The 20784-nt window shown below is 38.7% G+C and overlaps 1 protein-coding gene across 2 annotated transcripts in view; it reads right to left on the bottom strand.

Annotated features, from left to right (window-relative positions):
- The window catches only part of LAMA3 (laminin subunit alpha 3), a 105490-nt gene that overhangs the window by 64734 nt on the left and 19972 nt on the right, over window positions 1-20784 (bottom strand). For both annotated transcript variants that reach the window (XM_085052703.1, XM_085052704.1), the window contains exons 6-20: window positions 20128-20225; window positions 18532-18647; window positions 15498-15616; window positions 11723-11813; window positions 10610-10741; window positions 9115-9177; window positions 8006-8047; window positions 7737-7874; window positions 6767-6901; window positions 4240-4374; window positions 3784-3830; window positions 2780-2879; window positions 1534-1586; window positions 1049-1154; window positions 14-113 (exon numbers count right to left, since the gene is read on the bottom strand). In XM_085052703.1, coding sequence (XP_084908829.1) covers window positions 14-113; window positions 1049-1154; window positions 1534-1586; window positions 2780-2879; window positions 3784-3830; window positions 4240-4374; window positions 6767-6901; window positions 7737-7874; window positions 8006-8047; window positions 9115-9177; window positions 10610-10741; window positions 11723-11813; window positions 15498-15616; window positions 18532-18647; window positions 20128-20225 — 1475 coding nt within the window. The remainder of the gene's footprint in view (window positions 1-13; window positions 114-1048; window positions 1155-1533; window positions 1587-2779; window positions 2880-3783; window positions 3831-4239; window positions 4375-6766; window positions 6902-7736; window positions 7875-8005; window positions 8048-9114; window positions 9178-10609; window positions 10742-11722; window positions 11814-15497; window positions 15617-18531; window positions 18648-20127; window positions 20226-20784) is intronic.

Below are 20784 nucleotides of genomic sequence, written 5' to 3'. Positions count from 1 at the left end.
TGGCTGGACTCACTCCTGACAGGTTGTGCCCACGACGTGATCCCTGCACTGGCAGCTGCCGGAGGGCTGGGAACAGGCTGGGCTGAGGGACCCTCCAATGTCACACTGGCAGCCTGTCAGGCAAAGACCAGAAGACAATCAGAAAAGGAGTGATAAAAGTTATCAGAAAACACACCACAGCTTCACCTAATTAAACACCAATCATGACTGGCTTCCTCTTCCTGGAGCCCTTTAGAATCTTTGAAACAAAACTTAATACACGTGCATAATCTGCAATTATTTTGAGCTTCCCATGTTTGTGGCTATTTTTTTTAATTTCTCCTTAGAATGTGACAAAAGTCAGTTTTTTAAAAAAACCTCAATTAATATACCATGCCACAGTGCTAAAGACAGGGCTGTAGTTTTGCAGAACAGCTATTCAAATGGTTTCCTAGCAAGTCAATTTCTGCAGCAGTATCATGAGGAATAATTATTTAACATCCCCCCACCCAACAACAAAATCTAAAACCTAACTTACAAAAATTGCAAGATGTTAATTTTTCAGTCTGGTATCCCAATTGCAACTGACAAAATTGCAACATATGTGTTCATATAAAATACATATTTTTAACTGACACTGGACAACAATATTGAATGACTTTCTACAGGAGACAGGACATGTGGCACAAACTAAAGGACACCTCTAGTAACAAGGTACAACATGCTGTGCTATGAAACAAGTATGTCAAGGCTAAAAATTTCAAGCTGGATTGAAAGGCTGACTGTTCCTAAACAAGTACTTATGTTACAGTCTAAAAGCACCCTGTTTTCTAAGACCTGCACAAAACAACTGGGAAACACAGTGCTAACATCTGTCTTGTTCCTCCTCCTCCTGCTGAAAGGCAAAGGAGGAGTCACACAGGTTACAAGCAACGACCAGCACTAGTGCAGAATGCTGTGCACGTGAGTAATTCAAACATCCCCATTTTGAAAGTACAGCCTAGGGAATTCTAAAGGCTTCTGTGCTAAGTGCAAATGTTCTACTAGAGAAGTCTGTTTTTAATTTTACCTTGGCAACCAAAATAATTCTTTTTTTTGAGAGCATAATAACCAGTTTCACATGTGTCACAGGAATCTCCACAAACATTAGATTTGCAGTAACAATGCCCATTTTCCTGTGAAGAAAAAAAAATAATCAAAAATGTCTCAGTACCTTTCCAGAACTTTAATCTTTCAATACTCTGAATCCCCTCTAATTCTTAAGAGGAAAACCTTTCTAATCTTTACAAAACAACAAAAAAAAATTTCTGGACATTATTTCTGTCATTCATCATCTTCAATAAACAGATTAGAAAATCCATAAGCTCCAGAAGACAAAAGTTTTTAAAAACTTTATACATCCCTAGGATGTATAAAATTGATTTTTTGCTGTATAAAACCATTTTATGTTCAAAAGCCATAAACAGTATTAAGATTTCCACCTTAGCAAATGTTACAATAATTTATCTTTACAATATTCAATTTAATTAATATCTTTCTTTTCATTTCCTTTACCTGCTGACATTCTCCAACTCCACTTAGTGTTCCACTCACATCACACTGGCACGCTGCACAGATGAAAAAAAAAAGACACCTGCATTTCATCTTTTCATGATACTTTGTAGGGAAGAAAAACCACCACCCTGAATCTGCAATTTTGAGTCAATGTGCCACAAGGTGGATATTACTCTAGAGGGCTCAGAACAGCAGACAGATATTGGTATGAGGTGAGAAGGAGAAATAATGAGGACTTTTAAGTTATATGTGTTTTACTGGTGTGTTTTAAAGTGACCTAACTTGTATTCGACAAAAAAACAGTATTGAGTTTGAATTTACAATTGTTTTCTTTTTTAGAAACATTCAGACAACTGATACAAAACAACGTTTTCCAGCCTGACCTGCACCTTCTATACTGCAGTGCTACTTTGGGACCAAATCAACTCTCCATACGAAATAGAAATGGAGAAAAGACTGCAGGGGGGAGCTATGCTGACCTAGAAGTTCGGAAAAACCCAGTATTGACTCTGCAACTGAAGACAGAGAAGATGAATTATGTTAAAATTGCAGTACTTAGTATTTGAGGAGTTGTTTAGTATTTAGAGATTTAAAGTCAAACATGTAATGATATGAGTATCAGGCCTAAAGTTACTCATCCTATCTAAGTGGCTGTTGTGGTAGAATCTGTTGGAAATAGTTGGAGAGAATCTTCCAAGATTTTTTTATATTTATACTTTTTAATCTTCATTAATTATCATTATCAGCCTGAAAAACAAAGACTCTCTCTTGGAAAACATTGACAATCACAGATTATTATGCAGATTTAAACCATAATAGATTCATCACACACTGAGGCCACAAGAAGGCTTTACACTCCTTTGCAACCTACTAAATAATATAAAGCAAAAAAGCACGTTTTCCTCAAAACAATAAGCCAAATTCTGATTTCAGGGTTACAGGCAGAAATCCTGTCTCACTCCAGTGTATCTGCCTTAAAGCCATACAAAGTGAACATCATTTTAATTAGGAGCACACCTTGGTTAAACACTAGGCAAACACTCATGAAACTTTGGTTTAATTTCTGAAAGCAACTGCTGGTATCCTGGGTAATTTGATGTTACAATTAAGTAGCATGAGAAACATGGTGTTAACAACAGTTGTGAAAGTCACAAAGAGCACCAAAGGTGGTGTAAGCGAATAAAGATGACTTTTGAAAGAATTTAACACATTTCACAAGCCAAAGAAATACATCATGAAGCTATACCTGCACATCCCTCGGGGTTTTCTTTGGCCAGGTTCCAGTACAAGGGTTTGCATTTACTGCAAGTAGGACCTTCAACATGCTGGAGACACTGACAATATCCCTAATGACAGAAAGGAGCTAATATGGGTTCACCTGTTTAATAAAAAATTTACTGCTCTTTACTACTAAGAAAAACCTAGTATTATTAACAGCTCAGGCATTTACTGATTTTTACAGAGACCTGGATCTGAGGCTGATTCAGACTTATTAGATTTTTCTGTCTAATATTGTCAGCACAGGATTGTTCCACCCTGCATATTTTTTATTTATCTACTTTATTCTAAGGGTCCCAATGTATGTACATACCAATTCTTTTACAGCCTTACTAAAACTGCTCCAAAGTATTAATTGGTTTGCACAAAGTATAAACCCCCAAATTTCCTTTAAAATAGTAATTCATTTTCATATTTACTCTTTTATTGGTGGAAGACACACATAATTCTACACATGAGCCTACACAGATCTACCATCCATCAGACTCACCCTCTAGGTGGTCTTTGCTACACATTTAACAATGACTGTGATTTCTGGTAATATGCAACTACTTATAACCATCATCGCATTAATAACAATAGTGGAACAGCAACAAAGATATAATGATTTTTCAATAATAACTTGGTGCTGAAAGGGCCTGTTGCAATCCAGAACCAGAAAGCCTTTGAGACATGCACGGGCTTATAGCTTCATGTATATGTTAGTGTTAAGAGTATACCAAAAAGACATAAACAGTGTGCATATTCTATATATAAAAGATAAAAAAACCCCACCTTTGACAAGGGTTTGCAAAGGTATGATCAAAGAACAAAACACAAAGTTTATTTCCACTCTTACTCTGCAAACAAGCTCGTGCAATTCTTTTAGAGTCTAAGAGCAGGCTCCAGGGCTTGAGCAATGAGTTGAACATGTTCAGCAAAGGCACATGAATGATTAACATGCACTGTTAGCTGCAGTGGTAGAATACTTACAGAGTGGGAACCAATGCTACCTGCAGGGTCACACTCGCTGTTGACACCTTTATAAAACAAACATATTGAAAGATCTTTTGAAATCAGATCTGTGGAATGTAGTAGTGCAGAAGCACAATGTAGCAGGTGTGAGCTTGAAAGTGCTTTTTAATACTGTTACCTTGGAGAGACTCAAATACTTTAAATTTCAAGACAGCAGAAGCCTTTATTAATGATTTTTCGAAAGTGTACTTAGTCTGATTTATAATACTTTGGTTTGTATATGAAACAGTCACTTGGAAAAATAGAACATTAACTTACAGAACAGAGAGACGTTTTCTTAAAGTTCTGTGCCACCATCTGTGCCACAAAATGGAAATCTTTTAAATGGAAATATATTTGAGAAGATTTACTTTCTTCCATGTTGCAGAAATAGGAATGAAAACCCCAGTAAAAGCAGGGAAGGCTTTTACTCACGCAAGCAGTTGGGATAGCTGTGATACCCTGGAGCACACTGGTCACATCTAAGTCCAGCATAGTTACTGCGGCACAGACACTGCCCTCTAGGACCACACGAATTCTCCAACGAGCCAACAACATCACAATTGCATTCTGCGCAGAGCAAAACAACTTACAGATACAGTGTCTAAATCCAGAATTTGCCAAAAAACTTATCTTTGGATGTAAATCAGTCATGAGAAAACCAGACAAACCATAATTTTACCACCAAAAATAAATATCCTGAAACAGATAGTTATTCTGCAATTGCCTCCTCAACCACTGATAATCAGGTTCCTGCAATTCTCTAAAGCACACTGAAGAGATTCAGTTTGATGCCTCGCAGAACACATGTAAGGGACAAAAATCCATCTTACATTTGGGAAGAATGTCACATGAAAGAAATACTTAACATCTTTAAAAAATATATTGCCAACTATAACAAACTTCTCATGGAGTTACCACTACTTTGGGCTAACAGCTAAAGATTAGACATGCTGTTTTATTGACATGATGGTGGAATGTTACAACAGGGCAAGACTTCACAGGTACATAAATGGGACCCCATCTGGGCATCCCAGCTGCCCCAGGTACAAGATGAAGTGCTGTAGTTAATCACTTGGATGTTATGACTCACAGAAATGGCTGACTAACAGAAATATAAAACAAACTGTCTTTCTGTTACATGTTCGTGTTTCTGGTTTCCCCTTTTGGTTCCTCTTTCTGCTGCAGTCAAAGACATCTGACTTTGCTGTGTTTACTTTAAAGATGCTTGGAAAGACACAGAGCTTCCTAGGAAGTTAGTATAAGAGAAATACAAATACTGAAGCTTCCAAGAACATCACCTACACTAGAGTCCCCCACCAGCTGACTCTTATATTGCATTCTCTCCTAATTTTAGTACTACTGTCTTGTTTAAAGGCTTTGTTTTGATATCACTTTATTTGAATTAAGCTTCTATTGAGTTCAACGAGTCAAGACCAAAGAGATTAGTTCTAGTCACAGCAGCCCAAAAAATAAAGGTCTGTCTTCCTTTTGAAGGTGGCAATTCCTTACAGGAGTAGCAGGCTGGGCTGCTCACTTTCCACCACAGCTTGTAGCATGCTGTGTTAATTTATGTTTAAACCCATGGCAGCTCATTTTAACTGAACAAACTGTGAACTGCAGCAGTTCTGAGTAATCACACTGACTATGTTTTCAACTATTTTTATCTGTCTTTTACAATTTGTTTTTGCATGCTCTTTTAAGGTTTTATGTCTCTTTTCAGCTTTTGATGTTCAAAGATCAAATATATTCAATACGAGTTTGATTTGCTGTAAGATTGCTACTTGATTTTGCTCTAGGATGGAAAAAAGTTATTTTAAAACCACTGAACAGTGTGTACCAATGCAGAATCCTGATTTTATGTTTTTCATTAAAAATGCTCCTCTACTCCAGGCCATAAAACCCACAATTGTGGTATTTCTTTACTCCACCCATTGTGTTTGGTAACAACACAGTTTATCTTTGCAAGGTGCCACAGTGTAACCCCAGCTGACAACAAGGTACACACAGCCACTCACACCCCACCCATGGGATGGGGAAAAGAATGGGGAAAAAAGGTAAAACACAGTACTAGGAATAAAATTAACTCTACCCCAGCTGAAACCAGAGTATGAGGGCATAAAAAATTCTGTTGTCCATTTATTGGAGATAAACAACTTCAAAAGCCCAAAAGAAGAAGACTGACGTAGCCAACAGCCAAAAATAACATAAGAGAAGAAAGTAAATCATAACATTATATACAAATCTTGTTAATCAGTACAGGAAAACACATACCAGAACTCAGCAATATTCTACATTCTTGCTCAATGGAAAATCACTAAGGATTAAGGGCTCCTCTTACTTGCTGCAAAGGCAGACAAAACCTAGGGCCAAGTAGGGCTTGATGGAGTCCTTGTACGCACACAACATCATTATGATACTCAAAGTTATATTCCATTAATTTTCCTGTCTTGTAAAAAAGCAGGCTAGTCCTTGGTGGGAAACCCCATAGAGATTTCTCATGTTTCATTCCTACCTGTACACAGCATGGGTTGGTGCCTCTCAGATGATGTTTAAACAAGTGAGAAACCACCATGAAGAGCAAAATTAATATTTTCAGATTTACAGAACACATGTTTTACAAGGTACCAACCAAAGACCCTCTGCAAAAGCAGACCAGTGCTTCAGAGCTCTGCTGTGCTGGTTCCTCAGCAGTCAAGTAAGTAAGACAGGTAGATCAAACAGTCTGACCACGAGGGAAAAAAAAAAAAGCCTGTGAGGAAACAGACTATATAATTTTTCCCTACTGTGGAAATATGCCTGGAATTGGAGAATTAGAATAGATGAGGATTTCCCTGTAGAGCATGAGAGTGACTTGCCCATTTGCTACTGTGAACACTGCTTTGGCTGCTGTCCTGAAAAGCACTCCTGTCTGCCTTTTCAAGGGCCTGTTTGATGCTGTACATGCAATGAGTAGCCTTACCTTGACAGGCAGGGAATGAATGGTAGCCAGGCTGGCAGCTGTCACACTGAAGTCCAGAGACCCCTGAGCGACAAAGACACCTCCCAAGAAAATCACAGACTTCGGGCTGGGTACCCAGCAAGTTACATTCACACACTGCCAATGAGAAAAGGTATTTCAGAGGCAGCCTCTGTACAGGATCTCCTCTTTTACCCTTCTTGAAATAAAAATATAGATGGAAAAAAGAGCAGTAAAAGCAACTCCCTGCTCCCTGATGCTCAACAGGACCACAATTTTCCCATCAGATTTGTATGGATTCATAACAGCTTTTATTGACTGCTCACATCTGTAATAATTCAGCAACAAGGGAAGCATTAATGAAAGAGCAAATGAAGCTGGCTTAAAGTTCTGTATCAGTGTCAAAGCACTACACTTGGCCAGGCCCCACACAGAGTCTGATTTATCAATCCCAAGTGGTATGACAATTATTGAAAGTAGTTCCATCCTTTCTGGGATTGAAGTGAAACAATTTATGGTTTAGATTTACAATCTCAGGTGGGAGTGGTTAATAAATTGCCTAAAAAGACAGTAGAGAGATGGCTATTAAAGTTCAAAGCCTGTTGGTTTTCTAGTATTGATTAGAAAAGGTATCTCATTGCATCAAAGTGATGTTGCAAACAGACTTTAAAAAAAAAAACAAAAACAAAGAGGGTAAGTAAGAGAAATGGTTCCAAAGTTGTTCTACATTTCATCAGTCTTACTAAATCCAACTACAAACTAGTCTGGCAGCTGCATCACACAGCAACCAAGATAACAGGGACATTTTTAGATCAAAATCTCCCCTCATCACATTATTCTTCTTTGACTTCTGCGAGTTTTGGGAGAGCCTGTTGTGAATACATCTCCATGGCAAAATAACTTCATCCCTCAGTATAAAACTTGGGGTTTTGGTGTTTTGGATATGCTTGCCAAAAGGGAATGTTTGTCTTACCCTGGCAGAAGGGATACTGAAAATATCCACTTGCACAGGTATCACAGGAAAAACCCCCAAATCCAGTTCGACATCTGCACTGCCCGGTACTTCCATCGCAGTCACTGCCCAGCACTCCTGCTCCGTGGCACTGGCACGCTGAAGAGCACATTTGTAAAGAAAACATTTGCTGTATTATGATCTTATAGCTCTTATTTCCCTTGGAAGCAAAAGGTTGGCATTTATTCTGGAGCACAGGCTCCAAGTGTCAAAGAAACTACGTCACTTACGCAGACACTGGGGGCCAAAAAAACCTGGTTTGCAGCGTCCTTCTAGTTAAAACAGGAAAGGAAAAGAAAAAAACAAAGTTAGTGCATATGATTCCAGAATTCCTTGACATTTTGCAGAGAAAACCAGATCAGTACTTAGCAATTATTACTCTTGAACGCAAAAAAACTATTTGTATGAGCCTTACAGACAAATCTTATTTTTAAAAAAAACACAATCTGTAATTATGCTCAATCTGACAGCACGAATTTACAACTTCTAGAGAAGCTTCCATTTAGAGGCAGCTGCCTTTCTTATGCCTTCAAATTCAGATGCTGCTCGTTGAAAGTGCAAATAGCTCAAGATCTGTTTTCTCCCTTTATATTTATTCACCTTCCTCTGGAGTTTTCTCTCTTCTTCCTTTTAAAAATTCATGAGAGAAGGGAATATGCAACAAAGCATACCCAGAGGCCTACCAGGGCAATTATTTTGGATTACAAAGGTGAAGAACATTTTAAGTATGCAAGTGATTAATTAATTGCTAGCTGTGATGATGTCTCCGTTGTGCAGTATAATATAGACTAAAAAATATAAGCCCACCAAGGGAGTCCTTGTATGGATTTCAGGCAGCTCTGCAGTGGGCTAAACAAGCAATATGAAATTTTCTTAGGAATCAAAATCTTTCACTGCCAAGGACAACGTACAATTTGCCATTTGAGAGAGGACAGTCCACAGGCAGAGGCCAGTTAGCCTAAGGAAAGAGATTTACACTGCAAAGCAGTGATTGTCATGTCAGAAAGTTGTACATGTCAGAAAGTCTTGATGGATCTGTTCTTAAGTGCACCAAACAAGATGGTCAGCCCCTCCTGCACATGTTTGCCTGAGGCTGGCCAAAGTTACATGGATCTGGAGCTAGCCCACTAAACTGTTTGGTACAAACATAACAATATTATGAACTTCTGGCAATAACAAAGGTTCTCTTGAAAGACAAATACCAACAGAGGAAAAATTACTACATAAAGAACAACCTAAATGATTTTATGATTCTACAAAAGAGCAGGCACCACTGAAACAGTGAAAAATAGCAACATGGGGAAAAACAGTGAAATGGGGAAAAAACCCAAGAACTTGCCTATTATGTCACCAGCCACATCATCTCTTGGAATTGAAGAAGTAAAAGGATATACAGGAGCATCTTTAAAACAGAAGAAACAACAAGGTGCATTTGAAACAAACACATTAATTTCATTAAAAATCATGACAAACAATGAATTCCTCTCCAGTCAACACAGAGAACATGATACTCACATTACCCTAGTAACCAACTGCAGCTTAGTTTTCTTTAGTTTTCTTAGGAACAGATAAGAAACATTGTACTTTTGATTTCCAATTCAGATACAAACTTCCCTTCTCAAAAGAGCAGTATGAAAGGCCAGACACCATTCAGAAATGCCAGCAGTTTGTTTTCCTGCTCCTTATCCTTTTGTGCAGAACGTTTCTTACACTAGACAATGCTGTGAGAGTTATCTAGGGAGCTTCATATTTATTTCACATTTCCTGCTTCCAGCTGAAGGTCCATCTCCTTCTATGTGGCATTACCACTTGCTACATGAACTGCCATAATTCATGACATGTACAAAACACCCTGGGAGCTTTTATTTGACAATCCTGCAGACTGCTGGATTGTCCTTCCCATTCTTAAACGTTCTTGCATTGAGATGGGATCCAAAGTCAAAGAGCTACAAACATAAGTGGGACTTGAATCAATGTCTCCCTGAGCTGAACTTATTTTAAAATGCTGGATTTCAATCAAGAGGATACGTGAGATGTGATAATCTAGAATTTACTGTACAGACAGGATTTATTCAAACACATTGACACTGAATTCAAACAACATTCGGTTTTCTCAGGGTTTTTTTTTTCCTTTGTTTTATATTGTTTTGCCTCTTGTGTTTTTATTGTGGTACCTCTCTTCTAGTCAGACTTCAGATCTTGTCCCAGATCAATAATTGTTTTTTATCACGTGTCAGAAAAACACTGCTTTCTCCTGAGGGCACAAAACATCCCATCAATGCACTTTTGCAATCTTTTCATGGAGTTGGAAGGTTTTATGTAGCAAGTACAACCCTGATGTTACGTTTTCTGCTCAGTTATTTTACATATAACTTTTTCATGGGAAAAGCATTCTTCATCAGAGATGCAAGTTCCAAATCCTAGGAGATGTCAAGGAGAACACACACCCATTTTCTCCCCTCTCTCTCATTACAGTCATGTTCTACTTCCCTGTCCAGGTGGTCTTCATCCCTAAAAATCCTGACCCATGTTTAAACAACTTGTTCAGGGCTTTAGGACTGTGCACAACTCACTGAGGATAGGCTGTAAACCTGATGTCTCCAATGAATGCAGAGTTGTGAGAATGCAGCACAATCTCTTTGTTTTTCAAGTCACTACAATTTTGTCAAATAAACCCAACTCTCTTCAGTATTATAACAACTGATTTATCAGAAAACATACAGGGGAAGCTGAAATGCCAGATGTTTTTTAACCAAGTCAAGAGCAATGAAAACCATTAATTCTTTAACGCACATTTAAAATACAGAAAAAGGCAATTTTACTTGTATACTTACAGACACAAAATGGATAACCATAGAAGCCATCAGCACAGCGTTCACAGTGGTCTCCCTGGAAATTCTGCTTGCAGAAGCAGCGGCCAGACCCTTCCTCACATCCTTCTGCATGCTCCAAGTTACAACTGCAAGCTAAGTAAAAGTACCAGCAATTAAGTACTCTTTGGAAAATAATTAATTTGCGTTTTACAGCACTGCACAATGACATTATAACAACAAACTTGCAGATGGGAATTACTCATAAATTGAAGAATTATGATTTCCCAAGTACTTACATATCCCCAATACATCCCTTAAAAGAGAAACCCATGTTATTTTATTAAGAGTGTTTAGGGTTTTTTAATTACAGAAGCTGCATGTTACTCCTCCACAGAACTGCAGCAATTTTACTGTGGCAACCACTCATCTCTCTCCATGGTCTAGGCTAAGCAGCACACTATTCACTTTCACTTATACACTACCCACAACAGTATGACCACAGCTCTGCTGACTTCCCCCTCCTTTCAATACCGAAACACAACATAACTGTAGCTTCCTCCTACCTGTCACATGGCTCCTTCAACCTGTTTGTAATCCAGCATTTACCTCTTACCTATACTCCGATCTTTTTAAAATGTTCTATTAGTAATTACCCTATTGTATCATTTCTTAGTGGATGGGTTCAGCACTGCATAAAATCAGAGTAATGATCCTTGTGACCTTTTGAGTTATAGAATCAAATTTCCAAGTGACCAGGGGTCAAAGGAAACCTTACATGTACATCAGAGCTAAGAGAAGCAAGATCATGAGAACAGGAGGCTTCCTAGAGGTCCTGAGATCCTCCTCACCATGGGGTGTGTAGCAGAACCCCAGGTTTCCATGATCCTATCTCCTCAGTACCCTTTTATGGCCTACTTTGTCTTACTATCTTTCTGCTGTTCTGAAGATTCATGCTCATAAGACACATAAGTTGAGAGGAATATAACTTAAAAGGTTTAAAGCAACACAGAAATTAATTTGTAGCTGTTCTCCAACATATTTTGGCCACTCTTCCATTTTTCTACCCCAAAAGAAGCATCCTCTGCCTTGATTATAGCCCAAACACCCAAAGCCCACAACAAGAGAAGGACTCACGTATACAACCATCAGGAGCTCTCACTGGAACACCGTAGGGACGATAGTAACCTTTTGCACACTTCTCACAGTTAATCCCAGCTGTGTTATGCTGCGCAAAATAAAACAAAAGGATAATACAAGATAAAAAGAGGAATTTGGAAGAATTAGGAAACAATAACGTCCTTTAGACCATTTCTATATACAACTAAGAAAGGGGAAAAGGAATGGAATACAACTGCAATAAAGATATCAATCATTGTGTGGCGTTCTTTAACCACCTGTTCTCTACATACTGCTGAATTGTTGTATTCTCACATAACACAGCTGAGTTTTATTTTTAAAGCATTATAAATCCTCCTCCCATTGAAAAAAAATCTTTGGAAAAGTATCTCTTTATATCATATAATATCTCTTCTTAGGCTACTTTTTCAACATGATGTATATATTGTTCAAGCAACTGCATCATGAATTTTTCCCTACACTATTTTTTATAATACCTTGTGTCTAAGGTCAGCAAGACCAAAATAAACCAAAACAGTCCAGTCAGCACAAAACAGATTTTCCATTAGAAAAGTATATGTCTCTACAAATATGTGGTTTGGGCACACAAAAAAAAAGTACTAAGTAATCTCAACTACAGCAGTGATGGCAAGTACCAGTTGGGTAAATCATGGTCATGAGGCACCCTGATGAGCCCACAGACACGAGAGCCAGAGAACCAGAGCAGGAACCTCTGCCCTGGAGCAGACCAAAGCGGTTCCTGCCACCTCCCACTCCCTGTTTAGTTCCTCCTTAGGGAGTGGTGCAATTCAGGGCTGAGCAGGGACACAGCATTTCCTGGATGGACTGCAGGCAGTTCACAAGCAGGGCACTCAGGACTCTGCAAATTCTTCAGAGGCTACCGGTGCTCACTCCAGTGGCACATGAGTAGCCCCAGCCCAGACAGAGCTTCAGGATGAGGATACCAGAAGGACAATGCAGAAGGGTGCAAGTAATCCAGAAGATATTTTGAATGTATGAAAGACAAGCAAACAAGACAAATAGCAGAATTACAGTTCTAGGCTTCTGAAAAGCAGATTTTGCCTCGCTCAGATAGCTGGTTGGCAAGATCCTGTGTAAAAGTATCCTGGATGGGAAAGGGGACCAAGAGAGATAGCTGATTCTCATGGACAGCCTCCTTAGAACAGGAACAGTATGTGCAAGTATGGCAGAAGGCCAGCACAGATAAACACAGAGTTCCTGACTGATCTCAAACTCAAAAAGAAAGTACGTGGGAGGTGGAAGCAGGGACAGGCTACTTGGTGCCAATACAAAGACACTGCATTTTGGCTTAGCAGAGTTAAAACTAGCAAGGAAGGTGAAGTGCAAAAGGGAAGATTCCAGGAGGAGAGCAGGAGCAAAAGAAAAGCTAATAGAGGTAGGGGCCCACAGCTCAGTGGGGAAGGAGTTCCAGTGAACAAATTGTCTTAGAACACAAAAGGACAGTAAGGTGATGGGACACCTTCAGCATAGTTTACCTAGGGCAAAGTATGCCAAATCAACCTCATGGATCTCCCTGACACGATAACAGGCACTGTGGGCAGAGCCACACAGATGGTGAAGGACTGAAGCACATGACATCCAAGAAAAGGCTGAGATGGTCGGGTTTCTTCAGCATTGAGAAGGGTGAATTTATTGCTACCTACAACTACCTGATCAGAGAATACAGAGGGGATGGAGGCAGGCTCTTACCAGAAGTGCACAGCAATAGGATCACAGGCAACAGGCACAGATTGAAACATGGAAAATTCCAATTAGATATTAGAAACAAAATTTATCATGAAGGCAGTCAAACACTGAAAAAGATTGTTATGAGTGGTTGTAGCATTCCAATCCTTGGAGGTATTCAAAGCTTGGACACCTAAGCAACCTGATCTAATTAGACCTGCTCTAAGTAGGGGCTTGGACTATGTGATGTCCAGAGCTCCCTTGTTATCGTTCTCTAAACAAGCTGAATCTATCTTTGTATGCAACATTTCAATTCTCTCACTTCTTCATTCAGGCATCCATTCCTAAAACTTTTCTTTCCCCTGACACAAACAGAAAAAGTAAACTAAAATTCATGTGCTTTGTCAATTAAAAAAAAAAAAAAAGCTGTAATTGGATTTATGGTAAACTTATTTAATCCAACTTAACTTCCACAAAATTAATTACAAACAATTTGTATCAGTTATATAACCAAGACTTGTGTATTTAGACTAATTTTGCTCTTTTCTGTCTTGGAAGCAATACAAAAGAAATGTTCTTCCATGAACAAAGAGCTGACAGAAAGGACCAACATGGTAAATCTTACTAGACTGCGTGAAAAAAGTTCTGCACAGAAATGTCAATTGGAAGACAAAGAACAATTCTTCTACTCATGTTAGTAAAAATAACTCTACTCTCTTCTGACTGGCTTTTGGACAATATCTGATTCTATTATGGCAACAGTATGGAAAACATACTCTATACTGGCTATTTCCTTTCTTTGTTGCTTAAATATAGCTATATTTTTAAATGCACAGCATGGTAATATGTAAGCCATGATGCACAGGTTTCACAGGAACATAGACTTGACCTTAATTTCCCTGTAATGCAAGATTCTGGTCAGCTGCTTGTCACACATCAGATGACAACAAAAGGAAGACAGACCTCCAAATAACTCTGGATGTATTTAACCATGAGATCACTGAACCAATGAATGACTCAGGTTGTAAAGGTCTTCAGGAGGTCAGGCAGTTCAGTCCCACTCAAAGCAGAGGTTAAGTCTAAGATGATATCTTCATCAGAGTATTGTTTGATCTTTCCTCATAGTCATTGCCAGAGTAGAACAAAATCCAAATGAGAGAAATTCTTGTTGTTTCCAAGAATGTGCTATCCATTTATGACAGACACAGTGTAAAGTCCCTGATTCCAAATTTACAGTTTGTGATTCAATCCAATGGGGCCTCTACGACAGTTATGGGGCTGGAGCTCGTGACATTTCAGGGGGAAAGAATTACTTGGGTTGGCTTGGAAGGGGAGGTGCCTAATTGCCATTTTCCTCTACCTAAAATATTTTTCCTATACACAAAAGACAGAACTCTTCTCACATAAGCACAGCAAAAGCCCAAAAGCCAACTACTACAAGATGCAATTGGGGAAATTCCTAGTGAACAGGAGTGTGATTAAGTGCTGTAAAAAATTACCCAGAGTCTATGTAATGCACATCCTCAGAAATTTTCAGAATTCAACTGGGTGTTTCTCAGTGCAACTAGATGTAGTTTTGCATCTATCCTTGGTTTGAACATTTAGTCCAGAAGAATTCCAGAGGTCTCTTCTAAGATTCTGTGCTTTTCCAATATCTATAACTTTCCATCTTGGTATAGTCTAGATCCTCCTTTATTTTTGCTGATGAGAAAGAGGCCTCTGTTTTGCTGCAGTAAGGAACCAGCTGGCCTGAGCTGGCGTTTTATTTGGTTAATTTTAGTTCCTTCTGTTAAGCATGTAAATGGCAGAGTTTGTAACAACAGGAAAGGGAATTTTTATAGTTGATTAAATTGTTACATTGTGTGGTTTTATTGTAATCACAAAGGACTGAGCATAAATACAATTTTTATGCGTTTTTTACACATTAACAAGCAATGTTAAACAATGTAAATTATTTTCACACTTCTTTTTCCCCACTTTGAATACAAGCAGTAACACCAGCAGAGAAATGGGCCTATGTGGACTGGTCAGACCCAAAACTACTGGTGGGAACACTTATTTAAAGTGATTAAAATGACCTTTTTACCTGGCAGTTAATGCAGACTCCTCCACCTTCATAATGCCCATGGATGTTTAAGCTTTCTCGGCGCTGATCAACGTCAGCATCATAGTAGCAATCAGTGGCATGTCCATGGCAATTGCAGGCTGAAAAAGTAATATTCCAAGTCAGCTTTCTTTATAATTCTGGAATTCAGCAATGTAGTAGAGGTGGAAAAGACGATTAAACTTTTTTATGTGTACATACACTCAGGCACGCTGGAACATACTCAAATGCATATATTTACCTATTAACAACTGGATTTTCATCCCAGAAATATAGTACAGTCATGGAGACATGAAGAAAACCTGCTGCTAGCCTTATCAGAGAATGTAACAGTTGTGCCATCTCAAAACTACCTAGTTATATATAAATGCAGAACTAGGAAGCTCGAGGAGAATGGCCACAGCAGGCTTTTTTTTTTTTTAAATTATCAAGAGCATGCTCAAATGCTTATTTAAATTTTTCATTTCTCAAAAATACATCTGGCCTAATGCTGTGTGCACTGAAGATTTAAAATAAACAATCATAGATCAGATACACACATTTAAATAAAAAGACCTACACCAAAGAACTCTCACATTCAGCTGTAGATACAGACATATCAGCAAACTTGGCTATAATATAATCCTGAGTAGTAACCAACCATAACAGCAAACAAATAGAATAAATCAAAGGGCCATAAATTCACCCCATGTCTTCTTTTTTCTGATCTGATCTTCCTTCTTGGCTGGAGAGGAAAATGGGAATTTTTTTGAAAGAATGCAGGAAGCAAAAACAGGCTTCCCCATGCATCTGGGTGCTAGCTGAACTTTTAATTACAACTGCTTCAGTACTTCAGGGAAACCTTCCCAGGAAATTCCTGAAGTTACAATTTCATCTTGAGGGAAACCCTCCCTTTATCTGGACCAGGGGACACAATATTCTGGAAGGCAATGGGTTACAGAAGTTAAAGGCTCCAGCTCTTCTTCAGTAGAAGGGAAGTATATGGGAGGTAATTCTTTCAAACTCTATTCCAAGCACCTGGCACAACTGGGGGCACAACTCGGGGACAACTGATTCTCCATGCTTTGCTACATAATGACACAGACAAGAGAAGAGAAACTGGATCCTTCTCTCTATCTTCTCTATGTCTTTATATCTGAACAGCTGTGGACAAGGAAAGCTTTTCCTAGACATTACCAACCATACAGCTGAGGAGGTGCCCTGCCATCAGGCTCCCTGATGTGCTGACAGGGTTCAAGACTGGGTTCCCTGGCCAGGCTGTAACAGCTTACAAAGACCTTTGGGTTTCCCTACTCAAATAATTCTTCAATAAAACATTACACAAGTGAGATGCTGGCTCAAGATATTAAGTCAGAAAAGGAAAAAAAAGATAATATACATTTATATAGATGATTACAATGTATGTAAAACCTCTCTTGCCTCTAGGGCCGAACCATCTGTGAGCTACACATCTGCTATGTCTTCTAACAGCAATGGGAAATTATTTGCTCTGATTGCAGTAATAGCATTTTCACACATAGGAGAATAGAAGCCCCTTCTACCTCATCAAGCACCTTTTCACCACTTTGGGCCATTTGCTGACCCATATGTACTGGGAAACTCACAGCAAAACATTAAGCTGATCGCTATAAGCTCTCACAAACCTCTTCCAATCAATTTCTCTCAAGGAACCTCAGGCTTCTGGAAAGTTGAACAAGGTTGTTTTAATTCCTTCACTACTGGCTGCCAGCAAAAGAGGACTGCACCTGGCAAATGCTTCCAACAAATCACCTCAAACTGCTAGGAGCAATCCATACTAAAAAGGGTATTTTTTTCAGAGGTAGTTAGAAATGAAGTGGTTTTGGCTCAGAATCTTGTAGATGATCTTCTATAAGCTCATTCTTCAAAAAACGTGACATTATTTATGCTCTTTGTCTATCTCCTTTCTGGCAGAAAATGTTTTTCTTTCAAAGAGGGGAACTTAAATGAGGTTTCAAGTATTGTTCAAAAATTGTGTCCCAACATGCCTACCTCCTATCAAACATGTTAATCACACACAACCTCCCTCCCTGCTCCCAAGTCTTGGTACTGCAGTTTTAATTAAACAAGTCATCTCTTTATTCCTCAGACTAATTATATAGGTACATCTCATTGGCTTTCAAATAAGGTCTCCTGTTAACAGTTTGTACCCACTGGCTATGCTACTCTCAGGAAAGGCAGATGTGAAAAATAAATTGGGCCAGACACAAAGGAAATGGCTGTGCACAGAGATGGCAACACTTTCTGTACCACCCTACCTGGCTTCTGCCCAGAGGGATGCAAAGACCCATGTGTGACAGTACATATCCATCACCAGAAGAGGGTCCATGCTGTTGTTAATGAAAGAACAAAATACAGGGGAAGTGGGAAAAAGGCAAATGAATGGCCTTCACCAGCTTGACTGCTCAGTCTGTAGGGCTAAAGTACTCCAAACTCCCAAATACAAGGATGGGGAGAGGTACAAATGTGGAATCACCAGTATTCCCCACCAGGAACAGCATTGTGCCACTGACATACAGTCAGTGAGGGGCTACTGCCAGCCTGAGAAGGGAGGGCAGCTCAAGCACCTGTAAGCAGTGGCAGTGTCAAGCAACCTCTCTGCAGTCTGAACACCAAGAGGCAGGGTGATGGAAAGGAACATTTTGGAGTTGTACAAGATGCCTACAGTCTCTGCTCTGCTTGGAGATCCACAGTCTGTCAGCAGTCAGCTATGACTGGGGAGAGATGTTGACTCAATGTTCTACGAAAAGGCTTCCTCTTTTCTCATGTCATATTCTCACAAAAATTAGTATTTTCACTGTTTAATAAGAAAGAACATAAATAATATTCACTGCACTTTTTATTCTCTACTACTATATGGAAAGAATTTTCTCTATACAGAATGAAAAGGTGTTAAAGTATGCAGTATGCTGGTTGTGTTCTATGAATATGTGTGCTACAGCTAATTCCCACCTCTTGTCAGCATCTCTTTTAATCCACCATCTTTTTGGCTACTCACGTTCACATATGTTTGTGCTCCCAGCTGTTGCAGGTTGCCACTGTTTCTGATTATATCCAGGGCAGCAGTGATCACAGGTTTCCCCACAAGTGTTATGCTGACATTCACACTGAAACCTATACAAATGAAAACCTCTTCATGAAGCTGGACTTAAAACCTTTCTCGTAAGTTTTTAAATAAAAATAATTGGGTTTTTTCTTCATTTTACTACAGTCTAAGATTTACACATAGTATGAAAAGGATAGGACATAAACCTCAGATGGAAAGGAGTCAATCAGTAATACTAGAATGTTTTGGAACTTTCCTAAAATTCTTCAAGATTGATTACTTTAATCATGTTATTATGAGTTTATCAGAACAGACTGCTTATAGAAAACATTTACAATTGGATTCAACACACTGGATTATGAGACTCTTCTAGATTATTAAATCAAGTTGATATACAATAGTTTAGGATGTATCCTGTTTTACATTCATTCCAAGGCTCAAGCTTGTTGGCCTGCAGTAATCAAAATATTTATCACCTTTATATGCATGCCTTCATAATTTTTTCATTATGCTTTGTTTACAATAATTTTATCAGAGCTTTTAATAAAACAAGATCATAACTTGATACTGTTTTTTTTAAGATAGTGCACATTATTCACCAAGGAAATGCAGGGATATCCTTGATTTATTTAACTGAATACCCTGCTTAAGGGGCAGGCTCTAATTATGGGCTAGGTCTTACCATCCTGCATAGTAACTGAATGCCAGAAGGAACAAAGGCCTTGGGACTCAGGAGGCCTTTTACAACATTCTTATGTGTGTAGTTTAATAACCCAGGGGCAATGGAATTTTCAAGTATTACCATCCTATTTCCATAGATTTCTCACCTTCTTTACTCACTTTTCTCTAGCTCAGATATCTGCAATGGAGGCACCCATCTCCCCCACCTGCTCTTCATTAAAACACAACTGAAAATATTGCGTTGTCCTGATTAAAGTTTGTTTTAATGCCATCATGGTAAGAGCAATAGCTGGTTTAAAGCTGGTTTTTAAAATATATTTGAGACAGCCTGATTATTCAGTCACTTCCCTGTAGCAGGCAAGCCAAGAATCCTGATCTAACCCCCTGTGAAATCAGTGTGGAGGTCACAGACTTGACAGAGAAATGGAATAGTTCATTCAGTTTGTTTTCTTTTTTTTTATAGTAATGATCTAAAGCCATTGGATCTTGAGTAAGCTCAGTTACAATGCTTAATGTCTCTGTGAAGTTCACTGAGTTTGTTCCTGAGTTGGACTTCTAATTCCTGACGTAAGAAGGTGGTATCAACTCATGTTTTCCAAAAAGAGCTATGGGTTTCTAAGAAATTATTCAATCTGCCAAACTTGTATTTCAATTAAAATGAAAAATCTAAGTAAAGACTCCCTTTTATTATATTTCCCATACAATGGCTCTTGACATGTTTTTTTGTCAACCATTAGCAGATTCTCTTTTTTTTTTAATATAATGAAAAAAACACTGTATGTCTATATCATTCGAGAATAAAAAACATTATTTGAAAACATTAATGTATTTTTTTTCTCAGATTACTGTCAGGCTCCATTTACTTACTGGTATTGGTTTTCAGCACTCCTTGGATTGCATACTTCAGCATGGCCATGGCAAACACATCGACCTCCAATACTGATGTCCTTTATACTGTAGTAATACTGTGGAACAAGCACAAGAAGTATGTATAGGTCTTTCCTTGCTTGCATTATGTCAGAAATATCAACATCAGGTTTCCCAGACTTGGAAGGTCTCTACAATAAAAATCTGCACTCTCCTTTAGCAATTTAATAGAACATTTGAGATTTCATTAATCTATCCTACACCCCATGGCCAGGATAACACCAGAAGCTCCTTACACTAAAGCTGTGCTGCTTGCCAAGTATATTGCATACTGCATTCACCTCTGCCTATGAGCAACATCTTAAAATTTACTTAAGGCAGCAAGGGCACTTGATTGGAGTGCTGTCAAATAACTGGACTAGCTTTATGTTTTTCAGAGCAGAAACCCTCACACACATCTGTGTGTTGCCTCACCCCAGGGTTTCCTCCAATTGTTACCAAATCTTCATTTTAAATGAAAAGGTTAAAAATAGCAATACAATATGAAGACTGCAATCTCTGTAAGTATATGAATTTCTGTGGGGTGTTCCCTGAATTACCTTATATATCCCCACTGAACTGGAGTGGAACTTTGGCCTTCAAGCTCTTGGATAGCCC

Source organism: Lichenostomus cassidix, chromosome 2, assembly GCF_008360975.1.
Source record: "Lichenostomus cassidix isolate B80296 chromosome 2, HeHo_3.0, whole genome shotgun sequence".
In the NCBI taxonomy this organism is placed as follows: domain Eukaryota; kingdom Metazoa; phylum Chordata; class Aves; order Passeriformes; family Meliphagidae; genus Lichenostomus; species Lichenostomus cassidix.
This window is presented reverse-complemented; position numbering and strand designations above follow the sequence as displayed.